Source organism: Odontesthes bonariensis, chromosome 5 (assembly GCF_027942865.1).
Source record: "Odontesthes bonariensis isolate fOdoBon6 chromosome 5, fOdoBon6.hap1, whole genome shotgun sequence".
In the NCBI taxonomy this organism is placed as follows: Eukaryota; Metazoa; Chordata; class Actinopteri; order Atheriniformes; family Atherinopsidae; genus Odontesthes; species Odontesthes bonariensis.
In genome coordinates this window covers 23066309-23088612 of record NC_134510.1, presented here as the reverse complement: position 1 = coordinate 23088612, position 22304 = coordinate 23066309, and the positions used below count along the sequence as shown (strand labels likewise).

The window sequence follows — 22304 nt, the reverse complement described above, 5'->3', positions numbered from 1 at the left end:
GTGCTGCTTGGTCTTTTTGTGGCCTTTCACAGAGAGTAACATTTCTGAAATTAATCTGGAAGGAAAAACCATTCCTCAGATTAGATTAGAGTAATCACAGCAGACAGTGCTCAGAATTACTAGGCTTTTACATCAGCGAGTAAACCCTTAGATGTTATCAAATTTCCTGTAATTAAGTAAAGACAACCCAGTTTAGGAAAAAGATTACACCTCAATAGCAAGGGTTAGAGGTTGAGACCAAATTTAGAAAAGCTCAGTAATACTTTAATCTGGTGTTTCCAAAAGGACTGAAGCGCACTAAGATCGCCGCTGATAAAGCTCTGAAATGCACCAACAGCAATTAGTGTAGGGACCTTTTTAATCTTGAACTTCAATGCATTTCTCACCAAACTGAAGAGTAGAACTCGTGGCCATGTTTGTTGGTTTTTTTTAGAGACAGCCATAGCATTTCCATTGCACACTTTGTTATTCATTTCATTTTCTCTATTTTCAGAATCAAATTTGTTTAGTCATCTACTTTAATTGTAGATGTTTTAGGATGTTGTTTTAAAGCTTTGTTTTTTTTTTCAAAGGTCACTTTGAATCATCTTCGTGTTTGACACAAGATTTATTTACTGGAGATAAAACTGTCTTGAAGAGAGTTAAAGATGGAGGGCAGAGACAGATGCTCCAGTTGCTCTAAGGGGAAACGTCTCCCTGCTGACTCCTCAAGGACACAATCAGAACAGGAGGCACAGATGTGTCTTAATGAGGAGCACATCTTTAGGTTTCTCGTCTGCCCTTTTGCTTCTCTGGGATTTCAGTTTCTCTTCTCTCTGTCTGTTTTGTTTTCCTTGAATCTCCCACCTTCTCTAGAAAATCTCCATCTCACTCTTGTTTTTGCAGTACTGGTCCTTTCCTTCAAGGTCGGGGGCAGCACTGAGAGATCGGCACAAATCTGCTGACATCATCTCTCAAGATCCAGTCATTGCTTGGCTGGGAGGAAAAGGGGGTGAGAGGGGGGGGGGGGGGGGGGGCAGCAACGAGGTAGAGACATACAGGGAGGATGGTATGGATGGAGGGGGAGGGAAGAAAGCTGGAACTGGGCATCAAGAGAGAATACTGCAGCTCCCTCACAGATTCAACACACACATACACACATATTCAGAGGAACAGTATCATGAGGCTTTAAAACACACGCCCACAACAGCAGCATCACTGTGCTGCACCACAGAAAGAGACCAGCCTGCGCTCCTATCTCTGACTCTCCCTCTTTTGCTTTCCGTCTGCCTTATTCCATCTCTCACGCACACACACACACACATAGACAGACACGTGCTGCAGGGAAGATCTGAGCGCTGGGTCGCTGAGTATTCAGATCCCCCTCCCCTTCTTCTTTTATCTCGCTCCCTCTCCCTCTTCACCTTGTCTGCTCTGGCTATATGTTTTATTATTGCGTCAGAGCCAGCGAGAGCCAGCGAGAAGCATGCCAGGAGAGAGCACCCACAGATCTGTCCCCACCGACAAGCAGGGAGCCGAGGAAACAGGGCTCCCAGGACCAGGTAGGACCTCTGGGTTTGGGGATGTATAAAGAAGGCTGAGGTGATTAAGCTGTTCTGCATGTTTGAAGGTAAAAAAAAAAAAAACAGGGCATAATCGAGTGGAGAGGTCATATTTAAAAGCGGGCAGGAATCTATGAAGAGCAAGTGGAACAGACAGCATGGGAGGAAGGAGCTTGTTAGGTAAACACTTACTGCTCCATGTGGAGAACACTAATTTTAGAGTTGGGTCATTTCGCTCCCTTAACATGTGCAGCTTGTGTAAGCTCTGATTCAGCTGAATGTGTATCCACTAAACTGCATGTTTAGAACCAGCTCCTGGCTAGAAGCAGCCTACCCACAGCCTCCACTCCCAGACATCAACTCTCAGCTCATCTCTGCTTATTCTTTATCAACATCAAGATTTGGAGTCTTTCATACAAATTTGGCAGAGGAACTCCCAAACCTTTGTGTAATCCCCCCCCCCCCCCCCCCCCATCCAGCCCTTATCCAGCGCGCATCCTTATTACAGTCCCTGCCCTCTTTTCGACCACACTAAACCTGGCCTTCTTACTCCTATCCCTCCTCCCACTCTCCCATCTTCATGCTACATCCGCATCCACATTTCTCCATCGGTTTGGTGAGCTGAAAGAGCAGAGCAGTGCTGAGTTGCTCCTCCCTTCCCCCAGCCTCAACAGGACCATGACACAGCAGCAAGGCAAAACACTTTGCAACACAACCTCTTATGAACAACTGACTAGACATTTTGCAGCCACATCTCCGAACCTATAAATTGTGACATGAATAACTTAGCTTGTCTGATGACGGGAAGAGGCATTGATGAACGTTCCCTGCCTTCTCACTGGACACATTTTAGAGTGGTTTGCTTTTTTGTATGTACTGCTGCTTTAAGTTACTGCTTGCCCTTGTCTGTGCTTGAGCTTGAAAATATTTTCACCTTTCTTCGGGTGGATTTTGGCTGAGGAAAGGAAGAGAACTGACTCATGCTTTGGTTACAGCTCAAGTTCTTGCATGCAGTTGATGAAAAAGGACAAATTATATATGTACATATGCAAACGTGAATGTAAATCTATGCCTATCAAAGCAGAAAAGAGACAAAGAAGTGTTTGACACTGATGGTGTGTCTCTATTTTTTTCGTGGCCCGACCGGAGCCATAGCTGAAATGGAGGCTCCCCTTGGGGGTGGTGCTGCAGCCTCTGTGACGCAGCTCCAGTTTGCTCAACTTGCTGCGGCCTGCTTCTTGTAGGGCAAACCTGGTGCACAATTTTACTGCATTCCTACAGGCAGAACTCAAAGGTCAGGCAGATATAATATTGCATATCACTGGCTTATTAGCAACGTAGCAAAACAGTTGTTATGCTGTAAATCTCAAGCCTGGTACATTTCTAAAATGCATTCATTGTGATCTTGTCTGGCATGATGAGTGAGGTGTTGCTTCAGTACAATTATTGTTATATTTTTTTGATATTACTGATACCTAGCTGTGCTGCATGAAACTGCAGCACAAGGGTCACCGTTTGTGGATGTTTTACTTTGCACCTCTTTAACTAGTTTAATCTCTGAGGCATGAGTCAGCACACACAAACACACATTTCGCATAATTTCGAGGCAGTGACCGGTTAGGAGTGCTAAGTGCTGATGTGTACATCTGCCACCACCCCAGGCGGGGCAAGAGAGCAGCAAGAGAGCAGACTTAAAAAAAAGAAAAAGAAGATGAGGCAAAACAAGGATTCCTAGGAGTCATGTCAAAGTCCTGCTTTGAATTAGCATCCGCAAGGTTGGACAAATTATATCGGAAGAGTTTTAGAGATAATTTGATGGAGAGAATCCAAGACGGAGCTGCAGAATAGAAAGTGAATGTGATACCGGATCTGTATTCCTGGCAGAGCAAAACATGTGTCTCTGTGTCTGTGTGTGTGTGTATCAGCGTGAGGATGTACGTGCATGTTTGTGGCTGGCACCGAGCTGAGGCACTTGTGTGTCATAATGGCCAATCAGCATGTGGATTGAGGCCACCGTGGCAATAGCCCAGTTAGGAGAGTAAATGAAGGTTCTGTTCTCCCCAGAAAAAAAAGGAACGTAAAGTGCAACCTTCTGGGGACATTTCAGTCAGTGTATATTTTTGTATTATGACAATATGTACACATTACAAAAGAAACATTAAAAGGGGGAACTGGAACTGATGATGAACCAGGTCTTTTAGTCCATCTCCTCCATCCTAGCTTTTCCTTTCTTGCTCATACAGAAGACTCACCCGTCTCACTCGCTAACCTCATTTTCTTAATCCACCCTTCCTCTTCATCTCAATCATTTCCCCATTCCCGATGACATTTGACGACAGAAGATCATGTTCTGGAAGTACAAGAGGACAGAGAGCTCTGTAATTCAGTAACTGTTCATTTGTTTCTGGCTAATTGTGCAATTCTGTATGTTTTTAGAGGAGAGAGACAGAAATATGCAAAGGTACTGTACCGTTGTGTATGTACAGAAGCACTGTTTCTAACTTCTATCTCAGAGGACCACTGCAATTATCTATTTGTAATCACTTATCAAAGCAATGTCCACATATTCTTTACAGCTTTTGTGCTTGTTCTTTCCTGAGTTATTTGCATTATCACTGATACATTACATAGTTAATAGCTTGATTTACTAACATGCATTTTGATCACATTTTTGTTGGTCTGAAATTAAAAAGAGATATTAAATCTATTATTACATATAATGAAGGAGGCATAACCTTCCACAAAATGCCAAATCTATTTTTTTGTTTATTCCCCGTTTCAGTGAAAATTAACACTAATATACAGATCGTTTATTTTTCGCTAAAATTGGTATTTTGGTTTATATGTGTTTATGTGTCTTCCCATTATTCAAAAAATGTTGGTTTGATTTATTTATTCTGTTTTTCAGACATGACTAGACACCCATCTACTGACTCTACTCCAAGTGACAGTGGCTCCTCCCCCAGTGACAGTGGTTCCAGCCCGTCTCCCAGTACTCCACAGAAACTTCTCCCAGTATGCACTGTTCCATTTGGACCACGACTACGTCATGTGACACCCAGCTCCACTGGAACTCCAAGGCCTCAGCCTGAAGGCTCTGACCATCGCAACAACACAGCCAGACTGTCTGGAAAATTAGGTGGTCATGGACCGTGCGGCCGCCCCCCTATAAAGATGGAGAGAATAAAGGTTTGTGTGTGTTTGAGCATTTTACAGCATATATGCTACCAGATGCATTCTGGTTCTGCTTCCATATCAACTTGTTTATGTGTATTTTAATGTGTTACTGCCAGGTCTTGACTGGTTCTGAGGTGGAGAGTGACTATCAAGAGCTGCAGACCATCGACACAAGAGTGGTGATGGGTGAAGAGACGCTGCTCAAAAGTGCAGAAGTCCAGAAGGGAAAGCCCTTGGTTGCACCAAGTGGTCAGGCTATCCCTTTGCCAGATATTCCAAGGATTTCTCATCCTCAGGCACAAGCAAAAGAGACACAACTGGAAACCAGCAAAGAAGAAAGCCAAACACAAATCTCTCAAAAACCAGACGATCAAGAAAAAGACCCTCTACAGCCCTCAATCACACACCCTTCCCCCTCCTCCCCAGAGTTAGTCACCACAGATGACAATTTAACAGACAACAAGGAAGAGAAAGAGACCCTCTCTCAAGATGAAGTGCCTTCACTCTCTTTTTCTGAGCTGGCCTGTCCAGTTGCTCTGTCCTTCTCTGAGCCAGCCTGTGCTGTTGACCCTCTAAAAGTTGGTGTTCCCTCATCTCTTGACCCAGACCTTTACTATACCGCTCCTTCCACCCCAATCAAGATGAGTACCCGCTCTTCCCACCTTAAACATCATTCATATCCTGGCTCCCCAGCCTCCCCTCTGTCCCCTGGCTCTCCCTCTGACAGTGAGGACCTCTGTTCTCCTCTTACTTCTCCCTCTGGCTCTTACATCACAGCGGAAGGTGGTAGCTGGACGTCCTCTTATACATCCTCTACCTCCCCATCCGCTTCTCCCAACCTTCTCCTTGCAGAAGAAACACAAGAGGCCCCTGCTTGTTTTGTGAGCTCCTTATCAGAGATTGGAGATGAAGTTGGGGAAGAAAAGGGACGACTGATTCCAGAACATGAAGAGGAGAGGGCTGGGAACTTATGCCTGTACCATGCTGAGGATTTTGTTATGAATTCACGGATAGGTATAACGGACACAGTGATCCCTGAGGAGGATGAGGCTTTAAAAGTGGAGGACATCAGTATTTCCAGAGAAAGCTGTCGTCCTTCCTGGGTGACTGAGAATACATCCCCTTTAAGGAGCAGTAGTAGCTGTGACTCTCAGGAGGATGAAGGGGAGTCTGAAAGTTCACTTTGCCCTCTAGACGAAGCTAGTGCAGTGGGAGCAGACTACTCTACACCTATGCAGACAGGCCTGAGACTGCAACTGGATGCATGTACATCAGAGGAACATTATGGACCAATGGATGCCCATTCAGATCTTCCCACCACTGCCTTGACTCCTGAAACAGAGAACATGACTATGGCATCTTCTAGCATCAGCCCTGACTCACCAATTCTCCCCCTGGATGCCTTCTGTACCGGAGTGTTCGATAGCCTTGGCCCTAATTCTTTCATACTCTCCCAGGCCGCATGTGCTGATGATATGGCAGATGAGGAAAGGATGATCCCTGCCTCACTTATCTCCTTTCCTCTCCACACCAGCTTAATCTTTAAAGCTGATTCAATGGAAATCACCCTTTTTCCCACAGAAGAAGAAAATGAAATAGAAGTCAATGACAGAAATGAAAGAAATGACGTTGATGCATATGCAGCAGGAGAAGAGGAGGCAGATGTAGAAGACGATGATGAAGATGAAGAGGATGACGATGATTACGATTATGGCGATGATGGTAACTCTGAAGCCACTCCTGAAAGTGATGATGGGGGGGAAAATGATAAAGATGATGGCAGCAACAAACTGGATGAAGCAGTCGAGGAGGCTAAAGTAGAAGTGAAAGTGGTAGGGGAGGAACAAGAGGTGGAGGAGGATGACGATGATGATGAGTGTGATGTCAAAGCAGTGGAAAATCCCACAGAGGAGGATAGCTCAGCATCATTCCTTCATTCACTTTCAGAAACGTCTATCAATGAGGGGTTGGATGAAGCTTTCTGTTTCCAAGACGATACAGATGACTCATTGGATTCTGCCTCTTATAATGGAGAGGAAGATGAGCGCCTATACAGCACTGAGAGGCATGCACAATCACTAGAGCCTATACTAATCGATGGACTTGATTTGACTGAAATCCAGTCAGGATCTGTACAGAAGTTGAGTGAAACTGAATCCTTGCACACAAACCCAAGCATGGACAAGCTAGAGGATCATCCCAAAACTACTTGTCTTTCTGAAGCTATTACTCCACATCCTAAAAGCAATGATAGAGAACCCATACCTCTAGATATACCTATAATCACTGAACCAGAAAGCCCTGAATCTGTCCCTGAACTGGAATCAGCCAGTAGACCAAGGGAGTCAAAAACTTTGCAAATGGAAGATAAACCTGTGGATAACCAGAAACTGTTTCATTCTCCAGAGGCAGATTCTTCTCAACTGGAGTCCCCCACAATTCTAGATGAGAATGTGGAAAAAAAAGAGAGGATGAGCAATGCTCTTTCTTCTCACCTTTTCAAGGAGCCTAAAGATAGCAATTCAAATCCGTCCAACACTCCTGTTATCACCCATGCATCACCTGACTCTGCTGAGTCCCAAGCCCCTTCTGTACAGGAGACAACAGATCCCAAAAGTTCAGTCCTTCCTGAAGAATTGCCTGTGGAAAGCCCACCTGTGAAGGCAGAGCAGACAAAAGAACCCGAGAGGGACTCTTTCAAATTGCTCATCAAGCCTCGTCATAACCATTCAGAAAACCAACAGACCATAGGAGCAAGCAGAGTTTCATTGTCAAAGTCTTTCTCCAGTAAATATGACATGCCTGTAGGGGGAGAGGCTAAGTCTGGGTCAGGTGTTCCCAGTGAGTCTGGCATTGAGCTTGAGCAGAAGAACGGGAATACTTCAGCTGAGTCTGTGAGTGCGGAGTGTAGAAACACTGATTCTGGCTCACCATTAAATATCGTCTCTCCTACCAATGACTTGAATAAAGGAGCTCTTCTTCTGTCCTGTCCTAAAGACTCGAGTCCCAACCCAAGTAATATCCCTGTTTCTGCCTCCCCAGAAGTCATCTCAGAACTTGCTGACAACTTGGTTCTGACTCCTGAATACTGTACAGGTGACTCTGCCCAAGAGAACCTGAGGGAAAACACTCTGAGCACTGATGACGGAGTCCTGGGAGCTGTTGGGTCCTCACACTCCCCACTCGCCATCTCACCTAAAAGAGAAAATTCAGAGACAGACACAAGTCGAGATATGGGTCCTGGAGCTGGAGCTGAGGCATGGTGCGATACCAGGATGGGGCTTGGCTTCGGTTTAGGATTCAGATCTGAAACTGAGTTTGATGTCTGGGGAGCAGGAGAGTCCCTGTCTTTATCTCTGGGCAAGAGGTATGAGTTAGAGGCAGAGAGCCTACTCATGTCCGATAAAGAGGGCCAAAGCACACAGACAGCCATGGTTCCTGAGGTGCCCAAAAATTATGACAACCTTCCGGGTTCTATTTTGGATGAAGAAGATAACAACAGCCTTGGTGGAAAGAAAGATCTAATGGTGGATGACGAATTGGTTGCAGAGAGAGTTTCCGAGTCCAATTTGGCCCACTGGAAGTCCATTGAGGAGATCTCAGAAGCTGGCGGAGGAGAGGATGGAAGTTTTCAATTCCCAGAGGACGATGTCAGTAATTTGAATCCAGACAATGAAGACAACAACACAGAAACACAAATCCTAGACACTTGGAGAAATTCTAATGACTCTGCCTTTGATTCATTGGATGTTGGCTTGTATGGAAGTCTGAATGCTTTGTCAGAGGAAGTGAGACACCAGAGTGTAAATGTCAATGTTAGAGAGTCCGTGTCTAATATTCCACTTGAAGAGATGTCACCTCTGGCATCAGGCAAGTCACCTGATGAAGATAAAGAATCCACAAAGGGGCCCATGAACCAAATATCAGACACAACACAGACACCAGTCTCAAGGGAGGGTGTTTGTGGCATTTCAGTACCATTGGTTGACTCTGCAGCTGCAATTGCCAAACACCATGATTCACCAAGTAAAACTAAGTCAAGATGTGATAGTACTCCAGAGTGTCAATCAGTCACTCCAGAGAGTAGTTCATTTTCGTTGCCACAGGGATCCTTTGGATCCTTCATTCCTAAATCTAAATCAGATATCTCCAAACCAAGTTGTGCTTGTGAGGGAAAGGTGGAAAATACCGTCTCTTTGTTGGAAACAGAGATGGTTGAGCTTCAGACTGAGGTCCAAATAAAAAGTGATGTTAGTGCTGGGACAAACAGAAATGCCAAAGAGCCAAAGACTAAAGATGCCTTGAGAGGGCAGTCTTGTGTTGTTTGTATCTCAGGGGAAGAAGATGATGAAGGCAAAGGAAAAGAGCAAGGTAGAGAGAAAGATAGTAAAAATAAAAAGGAAAGAAAATCATCTTCTGCACAGACTGGCCCAGAAAACGTTACGTGTCATGCCCCTAAGGGTGAACTTTGCACAGATACACAAGTTGCTGCTATGAAAGGAAGAAGAAGGAAGCAGAATAAACAAAGGGCACCTTACACAGGAAGTAATGCGGACTTTTGCCCTGAATTTGTTGAGGATCCAAAGAAACCGTCTTGTTCATTTAATACAACAGGAGATGGAAAGCCAGAGGGGATTCCAGAGAATTCTAAAACTAAGACGGGCTATAATGCAAACAACAGCTTTTCAGCACCAGCCGCCCAAAAGAGGACATCTGGGATGGACAAAGGTGAATCTGATTCACAGATGCAAGGGCATAAGAATCCCAGCCCCGATGTAAATAGTCCAACACAAGGACACTGCAATTCTACTACGAGTGCACCAGACAACCTCAATATTGTAATGGTGAACCAAGACTTAAAACAAAACCAGGAAGTGCTTGATAACAGACCGCTAGCTGATAGTCAGAGAGGAATCACAGTAGACATTAATGACAACAACATAGATACCGACCCCAGCCAAACTACCGAGAATATCACATCATACTCTCCGACTCCACTCTCTTCTTCATCCTCCAACTCCCCACCTTGTGCCTCACCACAGCCAGACACTGGTCTTTCCACACCTGTGCAGGAATCCCAACCTCTCCTCTCAGCTCAACAACAGCAGTCACTGTCCATATGTCTCACTACCCCTGCCCTTTTCTCCGCCCTCCCTAAAACACAGCAATCTCCTGATTCTGGAATTCCTCCAAACATCAATGACCAAGAGGTCACAGATGTCTTTTCTACATCAACAACACCTGCCACAAGTGTCTCTTCATGCTCACTGCCCACTGCCATACCATTAAGCTTGTCCCAGGCTACACAGGAGACAGGGACTCTAGACTCAGCACGTGTTCCAGGTTCTTCTTCCCGTCCACAATCTCAGTCTCATTCAGAGTCTCAGGCGACTGTCAGCGTCCACTCACACAAACAAACCAGCCAAAGTCATACAGGGAGCAACCTAGACAGGTGCAGAGGTAAGCTAATACAAAATGTCTTCATGTATTGACCTCACAGCTCGGAATGCACAGATAACTCAGCTGATTTCTATGTTTGGCTGACATGTCAGTGCGTCCCCAGCTTTCAGCTTATTGACTGCAATCAAGCAGGAAAAAAAAAAAACAAATGGCAGTGGCCGATATTCATCTGGTGTGTCCTGATTGTGTCGCAATGACTCTGCCCTGAAACTGTCAAGATTTATTTACATTTAGTGTTTGATTATTTCTATTTTCCAAATTTTAAAAAGTAAAAAAAAATTAACCTGGTTTGTTAATGGCTGAAAAGTGAAAAGAAAGTCGAATATGAGCTTCCTTACATAGAAATTGTGGCTATGTGTTTTCTGAAAGGTCATAGTTTAGCTGAAGAGGAGACAGACAGCGAGGATGATGATGGACGACCCCAAAAGAGTCAGAGATCTCAGCCCAGAGGCGTTGCAGGAAGCAGAAATGGGTCATTGCAGAATGAGTCTGGTCAAGCCAATCAACGGGAAATCCAGCCTTTCTTTACCCGTCAAAGGACCGACAGACAGTCAGGCTGTCCGATTAACCACAGCCACAACATTTGTGAAGAGATTGACCTCTCTCTCAAAAACAACTGTGAGTACTTTCTAATGTCCCCGGGGACAGAGAAAACGCCCACATTTGTAAAGCTTTCCATTATAAAGTGCTCTGTTATATTCATGTGTCTGAGTATAAACTAATGTTACAGAGGAAAATATCATAGACAGAGAGATGCTACTTGAATTAAGTTTTCTGTTGTTGGATGTTGTACATGATGCTAAGGATTAAAGGTTTTGGAGGTGGAACCGTGTTTGTTTTCCATCAGTAGATTTAATGACCTGGCACTCACGAGATGTGCTTTTGGAGTCTATGATGAACACTCTGCATCAGTATAGCAATAATAATGGTACAAATGCTGTTATTACATGGTTATGAGTTGCCATGGACTAGGAGGCTTCTTTTTTGACCGAGTGTTTCTGGAATATATCTTTATGAAGGTTCCACGTTGGCTTCCTGTAATGAGTCTGAAAGTGAAGGCTCAGTGCCTGAGCTTGAAGAGCCAGAGCCCGTGAGACCATCAGAACCGCAGGTGAGTCCGTTTCTGAGTCTTTAATGGAAACTACCTTTACTCTATTAAGAAATACATATCTATTCAAACTCTCTGTGGAAGAATGGCATATCATAGAGGACACAATTAAATGCAGTTGTTATGAGACCAGTAAGATGCTGTTGTATGGAGCAGGTTGGCCCATAATGGCATTACAATGTCATTTTATTGAGAAATATAGCTTTTAGTTCAAGACTATGGCAAAACAATTTTACAATCAGGGGGACTTTTTTCCTGTAAACAGTCTGAAAATAACTGTATACATTGCATTATTTAAAGGTTTTGATGGTTACATGGAAATTAATCCAACTATTGCAAATTGTGCTTGAGCATCTGGTAGTTATACTATATTTGCTTCCTTTTTACGCTCTACCAGTATTACACTTTTACACAGTCTCTGAAGTCTGAGGATCTTTAGGTTTTGGTCTTTATTTCTCTTTTCTTTTAAATTTGTTTGATTTACTATTATTTTTTACTTTACACAGCACATTAAGCAAACTGTTATCACTTTACTATAACAAAAACTGTCTCTCTCTCCGGTGTGTATTAGGGTAAATAGGTTTTTGTATTTTTTTGTCATATTAGCAGAAGTGACATTTGGTAAACCAACAAATTAGTAGGTTGGTAAAAATATCACAGATGATGAAACTAGAGTTACTAATATATATGTATATTTTTCCCAGTCTGTCTCCTCTGCAGATGAAGGACTGAACAGACCAAAACAAAGCCGCAGTGAGAAGAAGGCACGCAAGGTCAGACAAGTGGCTGTATATGAATTGGTTTTTCGACACCATTCCCCAAAAGTTTGGACACTGTGCAAAATGTAAATAAAATCAGAATGCAATGATTTACAAATCTCATAAAACAATGTTTTATTCACAATAGAACATAGAAGCATGAAGTGAGGCGTCTTACTCTATCGTTAAAAATAGTAACTAATCTCAAATTTGAGGGCAGCAACTTATCTCCAAAAGGAAAATGTTGCAAATAATTAGGTTAATTAGCAAGAGATTATTAGCAAAAAAGCTATGTCTACAAGTTGTGAAGCTATGTCAGAATAATGTTCCTGACCAAAAATTTATGAAGACAACATTCCATGATTCCTAGTACAAAATATCATCAAAAGATTCAAAGAATCTGGAGACATCTCTGTGGCCAAAAATAAATATTGGATGACCGCGATCTTTGGGGCCTCAAGTGGCACAGCACTAAAAACAGACATGATTCTGTCATGGAAATCACTGCAGGGAGTCAGGCACACTTGCAGAAATCATTGTCTTTGAACACAGTTCACCGTGCCAGCAATATATGTTGTATTTATGGATGGCACGGTGAAAGCTCTGTCATGCAAGGAAGAGGCCATACGTGAACATGACCCAAAGACACTGCAGTTTTCTCTGGACCAAAGACCAAAAATAGGAAACTGTTCTGCGATCAGACAAATCAAAATGTAGAAAAAAAAGCTTTTGGAAAGCATAGATGCTGCTTCAAGTGAATTAAAAGGGAAAGGGACAACCCAGCTTGTTATCAGTGCTCTGTTTAAAAAGAATGCATCTCTGGTGGCATGGGGGTGCATCGCACATATTGAAAGGCACGTTAAATACTAAAAAGTATATGCAGGTTTTAGAGCAACATTTGCTCCCATCCAGACAACATATGTTTCAGGGAAGGTCTTAAATTATTTCAGCAAAACAATGCTAAAACACAAACTGCATCTTTTGCAGCATGGTTTTTTTGTAGGTAGAAGAGTCTGGGTGCTGCACTGACCTTTCACCCTTTGAAAAGATTTGGTGCGTATCAAAATGCTAAATATGGCAAAAGAAGACTCAGGACTGTTGAGCACAGCCAGAATCCCATATCAGATAAGAATGGGACATCATTCCTCTCCCAAATGTCCAGCAGACTGTTGTTAAAGGAAGAGGTGATGCTAAAGAGTGGAAAACATAGCCCTGTCTCATCTGCCATTTGATCCAGGATGAGCAATCTTTTTTTTTTTATGAAACAGTGAAATGTCTTACTATCAGAATTTGATACGTTTTCTATTTTCTATTTTGAATAAAATATTGGTTCATGAGATTTTTAAATTGATTTAGTTAGGTTTATATTTTCATTTTATACAGCATCTCAACTCTCTCCACCACCGTCATCAAAGCACCAAATGTTCTTTCAAATATCCTAAAATCACTGCATTCTGTTTTCATTTGCATTTTTATATAGCATCCCAACTTCTTTGAAAGTTGAGGTTGTAACGTAAAGTGATCAAAAATTAAGTAAGAAGTGATTATGAAAGCAAGATGACATGACTGTTTGACTTGTGAGATACCGTTTTTGGCTAATTGTCACTCCCCGTGTGTAGGCCATGTCTAAACTGGGTCTGAAGCCAGTCCACGGTGTGACCAGAATCACTATCAGGAAGTCCAAGAGTATCTTGTTTGTCATCAGCAGACCAGACGTATTCAAAAGCCCAGTGTCAGACATTTATATCGTATTTGGAGAGGCAAAGGTACAATTTTATCTCGCCCTCTTGATAATTTAAGCTTCAATACATGTTTAGTGTCGCCTCTTACCTTTTCCTTTCTTCTCCACCCCTTCTCCCAGATTGAGGATCTGTCTCAGCAGGCTCACAAAGCAGCCGCAGAGAAATTCAAGGTGCCCGTGACCTCCTCTCCTTTAGCCCCACCTGTCCCACCCAGCCTCACCATCAAAGAGGAGAGCGAAGAGGAGGAAGAGGAGGTATTAACTGCCGAAATAAATGTTTTTATTGATAATTTTTTCAGTGCCTCATATCTGTAAAATCCTGCTTCTTAAGACTTTCTGTGTACCCATTCGTTTCTTTTTTTTTTCTCTCAACATCAGATGGATGAGGGAGGTCTTGAGCAGAGAGACATTGAACTGGTGATGGCTCAGGCCAACGTGTCACGAGCCAAGGCCGTCCGTGCTCTGAAACACAACAAGAATGACATTGTGAACGCTATCATGGTGAGGACGGAGGAGGGGGACGGAGGGATTGAGGGAGAAAGAGCGAGAGAGCAGAGGGAGGGCAGATGGTCAACAAAATACTGAGTCATAGCCAGTGAGCAGGCAGGGAAGGGGGAGGATAGAGGAGAAAGAGCAGAGGACAAATGACACAAAGAGCCTCACCGTTGTAACTGAGAAACCTCTACAGCGCGATAATGAAGTCTCATATCCACCAGATGGCAGCAACAGCTCACACTGAGATCAGTACGGGAGTTATTCTGTGTCACAGATGTTTTTTTTTTATTGATGTGCTGTAAATGTGTACGGGTAGCAGTGAAGAACCAGGAAATAATAGAGGATCACCCAGCTAAATGACTTTAATTTTGATCTGAATAAAATGTTTCCCCATATTTCAAAATCCACGCGTTCTTAAATCTCTCCTACATCTTTCTCATCTTTCTCAGGAGCTGACCATGTGAGTGAGAACTGAAGACAACTGGATTCCCGAACTTCCTTATTCCAGCCTAGACAACTTAAACACCACTGACTCTTCTGTATTGCTGCTGCTGTATGTTGCATCCCCAGTATCTGCTAAATAAAGTTTATTCCAGCGTGGGCTTTGACTGGACTGGACTGACTGTGCAGAAAAGACAGCAGAGGATACGTGCATCAAATCACAAAAAAAAGTTTCAAACCTTTGGCGTCATTCTTTTTTTAACATGAACTCATTTAATGGCAGATTGTAAGAACTGAAAGGCATAATTGTTAATGTATAAACAATCAAAAAGACTTATTACTCACCCAGAAAAGCTTGATATAAAAACAATCATTCTATATGTGTTCTAAATTTAATTGGGTGCCATGTTGCATTATCTCACATGTTCACACATGTCAGCAGATGCCGAAGGCTGCATTGGACAGGCATTTTTCTTCGGTGTCTCACTTCACAACAAATACAACACAAAATTGATAACACAGTTAGACTTGGACAGACTTTATTGTACAAGAACGATCAGAGTGCAAGTCACAACATGGGGCTGATGGTTTGGGCTCTCACAGGATCTCGCAGTAACACAAACATTCCAAGCATGTACAGTCATCAGCTTCAAATTACAGACTACATGTTAGTGTGTCCTTTTGACTGAATTAGCTCTCACTGTTACAAAGAAAAAGATGTGAAGGTATGTTGCATTTCAGTGTGTAGGAAATGATAATTAACAGTACAGAAAAATAACTGGCATTAATGGAGGAAATACTGTCAAAGGCACAATCATGATTAAAAAAAAATCTCCACAGTCATTATTTTTGTTAGCAAAAGTCAAACAACGGTTTGAATTTTAAACACTGTGTCATTCACAGGTGCCCTTCTCAAAACTTTTAAAATCCATACAAGATTGTGGTGTAGCTTTCTATCCGGTAAGATGGGCTGGTCTCCGGAGTATTCTCCACAGCAGTGCTGGCAGACAGCTTCTCCCCCTGGAAGAGCAGAATAAATGCCTTCGGGCCCGAGTGAAGTCAAGCGGATCGATATCTCCTCAGGAGCTGGTTTTAGGTGGGAGGACATTGTTTTCAAAGTGTCCCTGGTTGGTGATATTCCCTGCTGGGAAATATCTAGCCACCACAAAAGATGAACCATCTGATGCAGTGGCCTTACCCACACCCAGTTTTTTGCTGTTCTTCCACACCATTGCTGTGAAATGGCCTAAGAATGAAAAGAGAAATCCAAAGTAGAGAGAATTTATGGAGGCAAATAACATAGGAAGATAGAGTAGGAGTGATAAACATGCTGTTAGGACGTGGATGCAGCTGAAGTGCACACACTTAGAAGTTCAACTAAACATTTACAGAAAGAGGAATCTTTATTCCGCTCTCACTCATCAATCCTGAACCCTTCCTCGTGCTAGTTGATTTAAAAAAAAAAAAAATTTCCTATCGGGGAACATAACATGACCTAAGAGTGATCTGCTTAATTTATGATTCAGTATTAAGTTACGTCGGCTCGCACAGCTGGAGTCTGAGGCTATGGGAAACCATCTGGAGGAATTTTAGAAGGCTGAGAATGGCATGTTGGTTTAGGGGTGATTATACATGATGTCCCCTCAGTTTCCCCTTGGCCGGTCACTGAGTCAGACAGTCAGCAGAGCAAGAATAACAACAACCCTCCCCGTGTCTGGGCATTTGTGACTCAGAGAAAAAGTGACAACATGTAAACTGAAAATGACAAAGAAGCAGGGTAAGCAACAGAAAGTGAGATGGAAAGATGAGACGAGACAAGACAAGAGACACGAGGCAGGAATTCAGACACGCGTTTGTATGAATCTCACCAGTGCCAGAGGAGAATCCGGGTCGGTTGAAGTTGTATTGTTTCACTTCATCGTACCAGCGGTCTGCTACATCCTTCCCTGCATGTGAAAATGTGAGAAAATGTGATGTCAACTTCGAGGACAATCAGATCGGTCGTGTGTTGTACATTTAAACTTAGAAGACAGCACCTTTGAGCAATAAATCCCTCTTTGGAACAAGTTATAGCACATTGTTGCTCTTTTTTTGTCACTCACTTCTGAGCTTCTTCATGAATCGCACGGGCCTGTACTAAGATATTTGCACGGTGAGTCATGGTGTCTGAAGTGGAGGGGAAATAGAACCCAGCTGTTTGGCTCTAGCAGCCAGCACTAAGTACAGAGTATTTTTATTTTAGGCTTCACATGTCAACATTTTGTATCTACAGAAGAATGCGTTATATCGCATTTTCTTGTCTAATTCTCATCCAAACTTACATCCACCACAGAATTCATCTAAAGCTTCAGCATATATGCACTGGTTTACTAACAATTCTTTTTGGTTAGCTTGTACCTGTTTGATCGTATGATGCCCATGCCAGGTTCTCACCACAGCTCCCTCTGCTGGACTCCACACTGTGTTTCAGGATTCGGGTGCTGGCCAAACTTTCAGCATAACTGAGAGAAGAGGCAAAGCTGTAAACAAAGCTGTAAATAGTGCCGCTCCAGTAGGCTTTTGCACTTTGTCATCATAAATGTAAGTTCACCTCATCTCTGGAGATATAAGTACCATGAGAAGTGTGTGCAGGTGCACCTTAAAACTAGTTTTCTTTTCAGATGTAACCTTCTCAGGTTTCTTAGGCTTCTAAGTCCATTTTTTTTTTTCATGTTTTCAAAATATCGTCAAGATCGTGAGATATAACCATATTCGTATATTTCCATGGGCAGATTTACATTTATAAAAAAGTATGCATCCTATACATTTTTACCAGCGTTGTGTTGATGTAGTCAACACAACGCTGTTTTATTTACTGAAAGAAGCAGATGCAAGCACTGCAACTATAAAAAAAAAATATATATATTAAATAGTCACACATTCCCAAATAAAATACTGAGAAACAACTGACAAAATAAGCCACTTTTCATCAGTCCGACCCAGTTTTTTTTTTTTTTTTACCTACTTGGTTGAAATTGCAAACTTTATCAGCTTAGAATAGAAAGTGTTTATTTCATTTTTGTTGAAACAATCATCCTGACCAGACACGCAGCTGTAAATCAAAAGAATGATCTCTCATCCTTCCTCCTAAACTGAGGTGAAACGGCTCTGATTTTTTTACAAATCAGTCAGCTGACACAAAGGGAGAAGCATAAACATCACCCGTCACATTACAAAATGAAATGACATATCATTTAGACGACCAAACATTCACCAGTGTATAGAAGCAGCATTTGCATAATTCTTTTAAAATGAATCCGCACTCACAGAGTTCTAAATATTCTGATCCAAGATGTCATTTAGGATAAGGTTTTTCCTCTTTTAACAAGTGGAGATAATAAAACCACCTTTAAATGTGTTTATCAAGAGTTATCAGAGTCTGAGGCAGTAAGCCAGTCAGTAAGTTGTGTGATGAAACAGATAAAGTTTGGAAAAAAAGAAAACACCACACCCACACCACTTTTCAGCTTTCTGCTGAAAACAGTTCCATATAAGGAGTCTGAGTCTTTCAGCTACACCACAAACAATAAAGTTATCTCTTTGATAACTAAGGTAATATTTCCTCACCTTCATTAGCTGTGCCCCACCACTGTTTGGTGGTCCACAGGGGGTAGAAATAGTCAAAGACGGTCTTAAGCTCTGAGTTGCTGTTCCTTTGAACCATCAAGTATATGTGAGCTAATGAACTAATAGACTATTATGTAGGAGAGTTGCCTGAGGACTTCACTAATCAGGTTTCCAGAGAGTAAATTTGTAGTGTCTCCGAGTTTATTTGGTCATAATGTTTTTGAAAATCTGATGGAAATTACGTTCCATTCAAACTTAATTTGAATAAAATACTATTGCAGCTGCAGTTAGTATCATAAAATGATCGATAGAACCTGTAATCCCAAACACACGTAGACCCAAGATGGATAACGTTTTGTGATTATTGCATTTGACAGGCTCAGCTGGAGCCGTCACTGTTATCCACAGCACTTTGACAATGACTGATATACATAGTCCTTGCTAATTAAGTTTTTAATTTGATCTGTGTCTGCAACCCACCGGGCAGCCTCTCCGCTCAGCTTGCTGCTCAGCTTCAGTGGAGGAGCCTGGTGCTTCTTCCTGTACTCATTATGGCACTGCAGCACCTCTTCAGCAAACTGCTTCGAGGCTGAGAGATGGAGAGGACAGAGACGGGAAGAGTTAGACAACCTCTGACAGAGGAGACATAATGATGCAATGTGAAGACTCATACATGACTGCAGAGCTGCAACTTACGGACTGACTGTGCTCAGACTGTGAGTAACAACTTGGTGACAGATGATGGAGCAGAAAACGTCATCCAGACACCCCCCCCCCCTCCACCCGCTGCCTCGTGCCTATCACTCACTGGCCTTTTCATAAGTTCCACAATCTCTTGAGTGCTCACACAATAGGCACATTCAAATTGCCGCACAGACAAAATAGAAGTGCAGATGATGCAGGCTTTTATTAAATACATTGCAAGAATTACGGTTAAAATTAAGACAATGTGTAATCAACAGAAGGAAAGCCCTGAACTGTTTTGATATACAGCTGGAAGTACCTACTCCAGGACACACAGTTGCTTGGGGCTAAATGTTCTAACTCACACGGCCCACAATCAGAGTCAGAGTCCGCAAGTTGTAGTTTCCACTCACCTGACTTTCCCATGGGGCTGACTCAGCAAGTCCTCAGTAAGATCAGCAATGCAGAGTTAAAGCAGCCAACTCCTTTGTTTCGTTTTCAGTCTTAATCTCCTCTTCTGTTGTTTGCTCCCACTGTTTCTTAAGTGCTGTTCCTTTCACACTAAGCCTCTGTAAGAGCAACCATTGCTTTCATTTCAAACTTTTCCCGTCTCATTCTGTTCTGACCTCACAGAAATGTTGCTAAGTTCCCCTTTTAGCTATTCATCCGGACACAATCAGTCATTGCACAACATGCCTCTACTGTTTCATTCCATTTAGCATAACCTGCCGTGTTTCCCTCATGACCACACACCCTGCGCTCTGCATGCCCTCAACTATCTCTATGGCCCAGAGGAGCACTCACACCCTTTCCATTCCTGAATATGAAAAGGGAGCCCTTTCAGTCATTGGTGACATCATCTCTGTGAGACACATGCCCATATATGGCTTTGGGAGTTTTCTTTTGCTTGGTAGCCAGGGAGCTGGCCACTCCTAGCAACTGTGGCCAAGACCACATGGCCTTACTCTCAGCCCACACCATAAAGATGCAGCATTGTGCTAGATAATGTGCACTGAGAACAAATAACTTTTTAACTCTTTCCAAGTCGGTCTTTCAGCTTCTTCACTAACTTCTCCATAATGAAGTTATTGCCAATACACTCAAATGAAAAAGCGTTATTCCTTACCTCTATCCTGGATAAAAAGGTAGTGATTGAGCATTTTGCCCACTGCAGCTGACATGCAGGAAGAGATAGAATCACTATTCATCAGGCTTTAGAGCGGGGTTCGACTATTTGTTTTGTCTCTATGAGGCATGCCACCATCCGTGCATTAATGGCATTTCCAAGCAGTTATATTTATCATTTCAAAACAAATAAAAGACACATGCTTTAACAAAGGCAAGGATGGTTTACGGTGACACCTCAGAACAGAGTGCCTTATATTTCACTTTTGCATCACATAACACAGATTGACACAAGATGTCTTTGTACTTTTGTGAACAGGTAATGGCTTATGTAAAAAAATGAAACATTCTCTAAAAAAGATTAGACTTCACTGCACCAGCACTGAAGTTGTCTGATGAAACAGTTTTGTTTGTAACAGTAAACACTGAGTCTCGTCTGGCTAATCTCTGAGTAGCAATTGTGGGTTTAACCACACTTTGTAAGGGTTGAATAAATCAGGATTAATAAAGCCTTGACATTGCTTCTGGGTCAACAAATATGAAGCCACTGCTGAGGTGCTTTTACACCTGCATTCTTTTTAATGGCCAGCATGGAGCAACCCCGGTGCTTGGAAAGAAAAGGGGGAAGGTTCAGTCTATACAGGAGCCACTGAGATAATGACCCCACTGTTCACTTGATTTGTTATCTTGTTTGTAAGCATTTCCCAGTTGATGGACTCAGTTAGTTATTTCAAGCCTTCTTCAATATATCATGATGTTTATTTTGTAAATTGTATTCTGATCAAGAGTGAAATAGGCAATACAGCAGGTTGACAAATCACTATCATGTGGGCATAAACATGCTCGGAGATGTACAATTTACACTATCAAAATGCAAAGCTTGCATTTTGGCAGAAAATACAACATGCGGTTGAGTCCTCCATGACAGTATGGAAACTGGGACTGGGTGGTTTATACACGAGCAGATAGGGACTAATGGAGTCTGTTGAGAGGCTCTGGAGAACCAAGATGAAGTGGATACAGGGAGGAAGGAGCTAAAACGCAGGGTGATAAAAGTGCAATGTTTAAAGTTTCAACATATTGTATTTTCAACCTCAATATGAAGAGCATTTGCTATATGAGGATAGAGTAGTTCTGTTTCTACCAACAAAAAAAAGCCAGCCTGTCTCCATCTGTGTGCCTCTAAATCTGCATTCTGTGTTAATTTGGCAATACAGTGCATGTGGGTCCCCGCTGTGCTGTACAGAGCAAGCCTCCCACAAAGAGAGGGAAAAGACCACAGTCCACAATGCTATGATATTACTAATGTAGGCAGCTCTACATGCTGCTTGCATGGCTTCTAGTCAGCTCTGTCTTTGGGTGTTTTGCTCTTTATGTTTTGGACTGAGAGGCTGTAGCTTTTGTGCAACATCCCTTTGAACAGAAAAGGACAAGGCGCCTCTTCTTTCTTCAGTCGGTCACTTAATTTTTCATTTACTACTACTAAAATCAAATATTAGCAAAGCTTGCTATTCTGGCCATGTTGCATGAACATATCATTTAAAGTACTGCTGTGTAACCTCTCAAAACAGGTGTAAGCTATCACTGAGTCTTTTCTCTTTGTGGCAGTTTTGCTGTCCTGGCTACTGATGCAGCAGTTCATGCTGTGAATTCAATAAATCATAATCCCGAAGGCAGCTGTATAAATGACTCAGCTATTAGGCTGCATGCACATTTGCAGTGTAGCCATCAGTCCTAAAAGGAGAAGTCCTCTGTCAGACTCAGTAAAACAAAACCATGGATCATCGTCTTGAACTGCAGTGGCTTGTGCGATGGGAACACAGGCTATGGTTATGTTACATGAAACTTTCTGGCCTTTCTGGGTCAAAAAGAGCTCACATTAGGGTAATCCAACAATATTTCAAGAAGAAATTGCTACATCAGTAAATGTCAGACAAGGTTTTAGATGGTTATATCCCCTGTTGGATCAACCATTTATTTCATTCAACTGCATTTTAACAAAAAAAAGTAAAAAAAAAAAAAAAAAGAACACAAAGAGTCGTTTTCTATTCATTTTTCTCATATACAGTATAATCGTTTTAAGTGTAATTATCCAGCCTGCCACAAGGTGGGACTGTCAGCAAAGACACCAAAGTAGGACATTTCGTACTATTAGTCAGTTTCACCTA

General features: G+C 42.4%; 2 protein-coding genes across 2 annotated transcripts; one reads left to right on the top strand and one right to left on the bottom strand.

Annotated features, from left to right (window-relative positions):
* The first annotated feature begins 1073 nt into the window (after positions 1-1073).
* Positions 1074-14881, top strand: nacad (NAC alpha domain containing). Its single transcript, XM_075465413.1, has 10 exons — positions 1074-1541; positions 4450-4730; positions 4835-10178; positions 10548-10796; positions 11198-11289; positions 11991-12059; positions 13664-13810; positions 13906-14040; positions 14164-14286; positions 14730-14881. The coding sequence occupies exons 1-10, from the start codon at positions 1466-1468 to the stop codon at positions 14742-14744; spliced, it is 6531 nt and encodes a 2176-aa protein (XP_075321528.1). The 5' UTR covers positions 1074-1465; the 3' UTR covers positions 14745-14881.
* A 362-nt stretch (positions 14882-15243) lies between these two features.
* Positions 15244-19826, bottom strand: glipr2l (GLI pathogenesis-related 2, like). The gene is made up of 5 exons (XM_075465414.1): positions 19425-19826; positions 18808-18916; positions 17119-17222; positions 16590-16667; positions 15244-15967 (listed from the first exon to the last, which is right to left on the bottom strand). Exons 1-5 carry the CDS (start codon positions 19435-19437, stop codon positions 15801-15803), a joined length of 471 nt encoding a protein of 156 aa, XP_075321529.1. The 5' UTR covers positions 19438-19826; the 3' UTR covers positions 15244-15800.
* Between the last annotated feature and the right edge of the window lie 2478 nt (positions 19827-22304).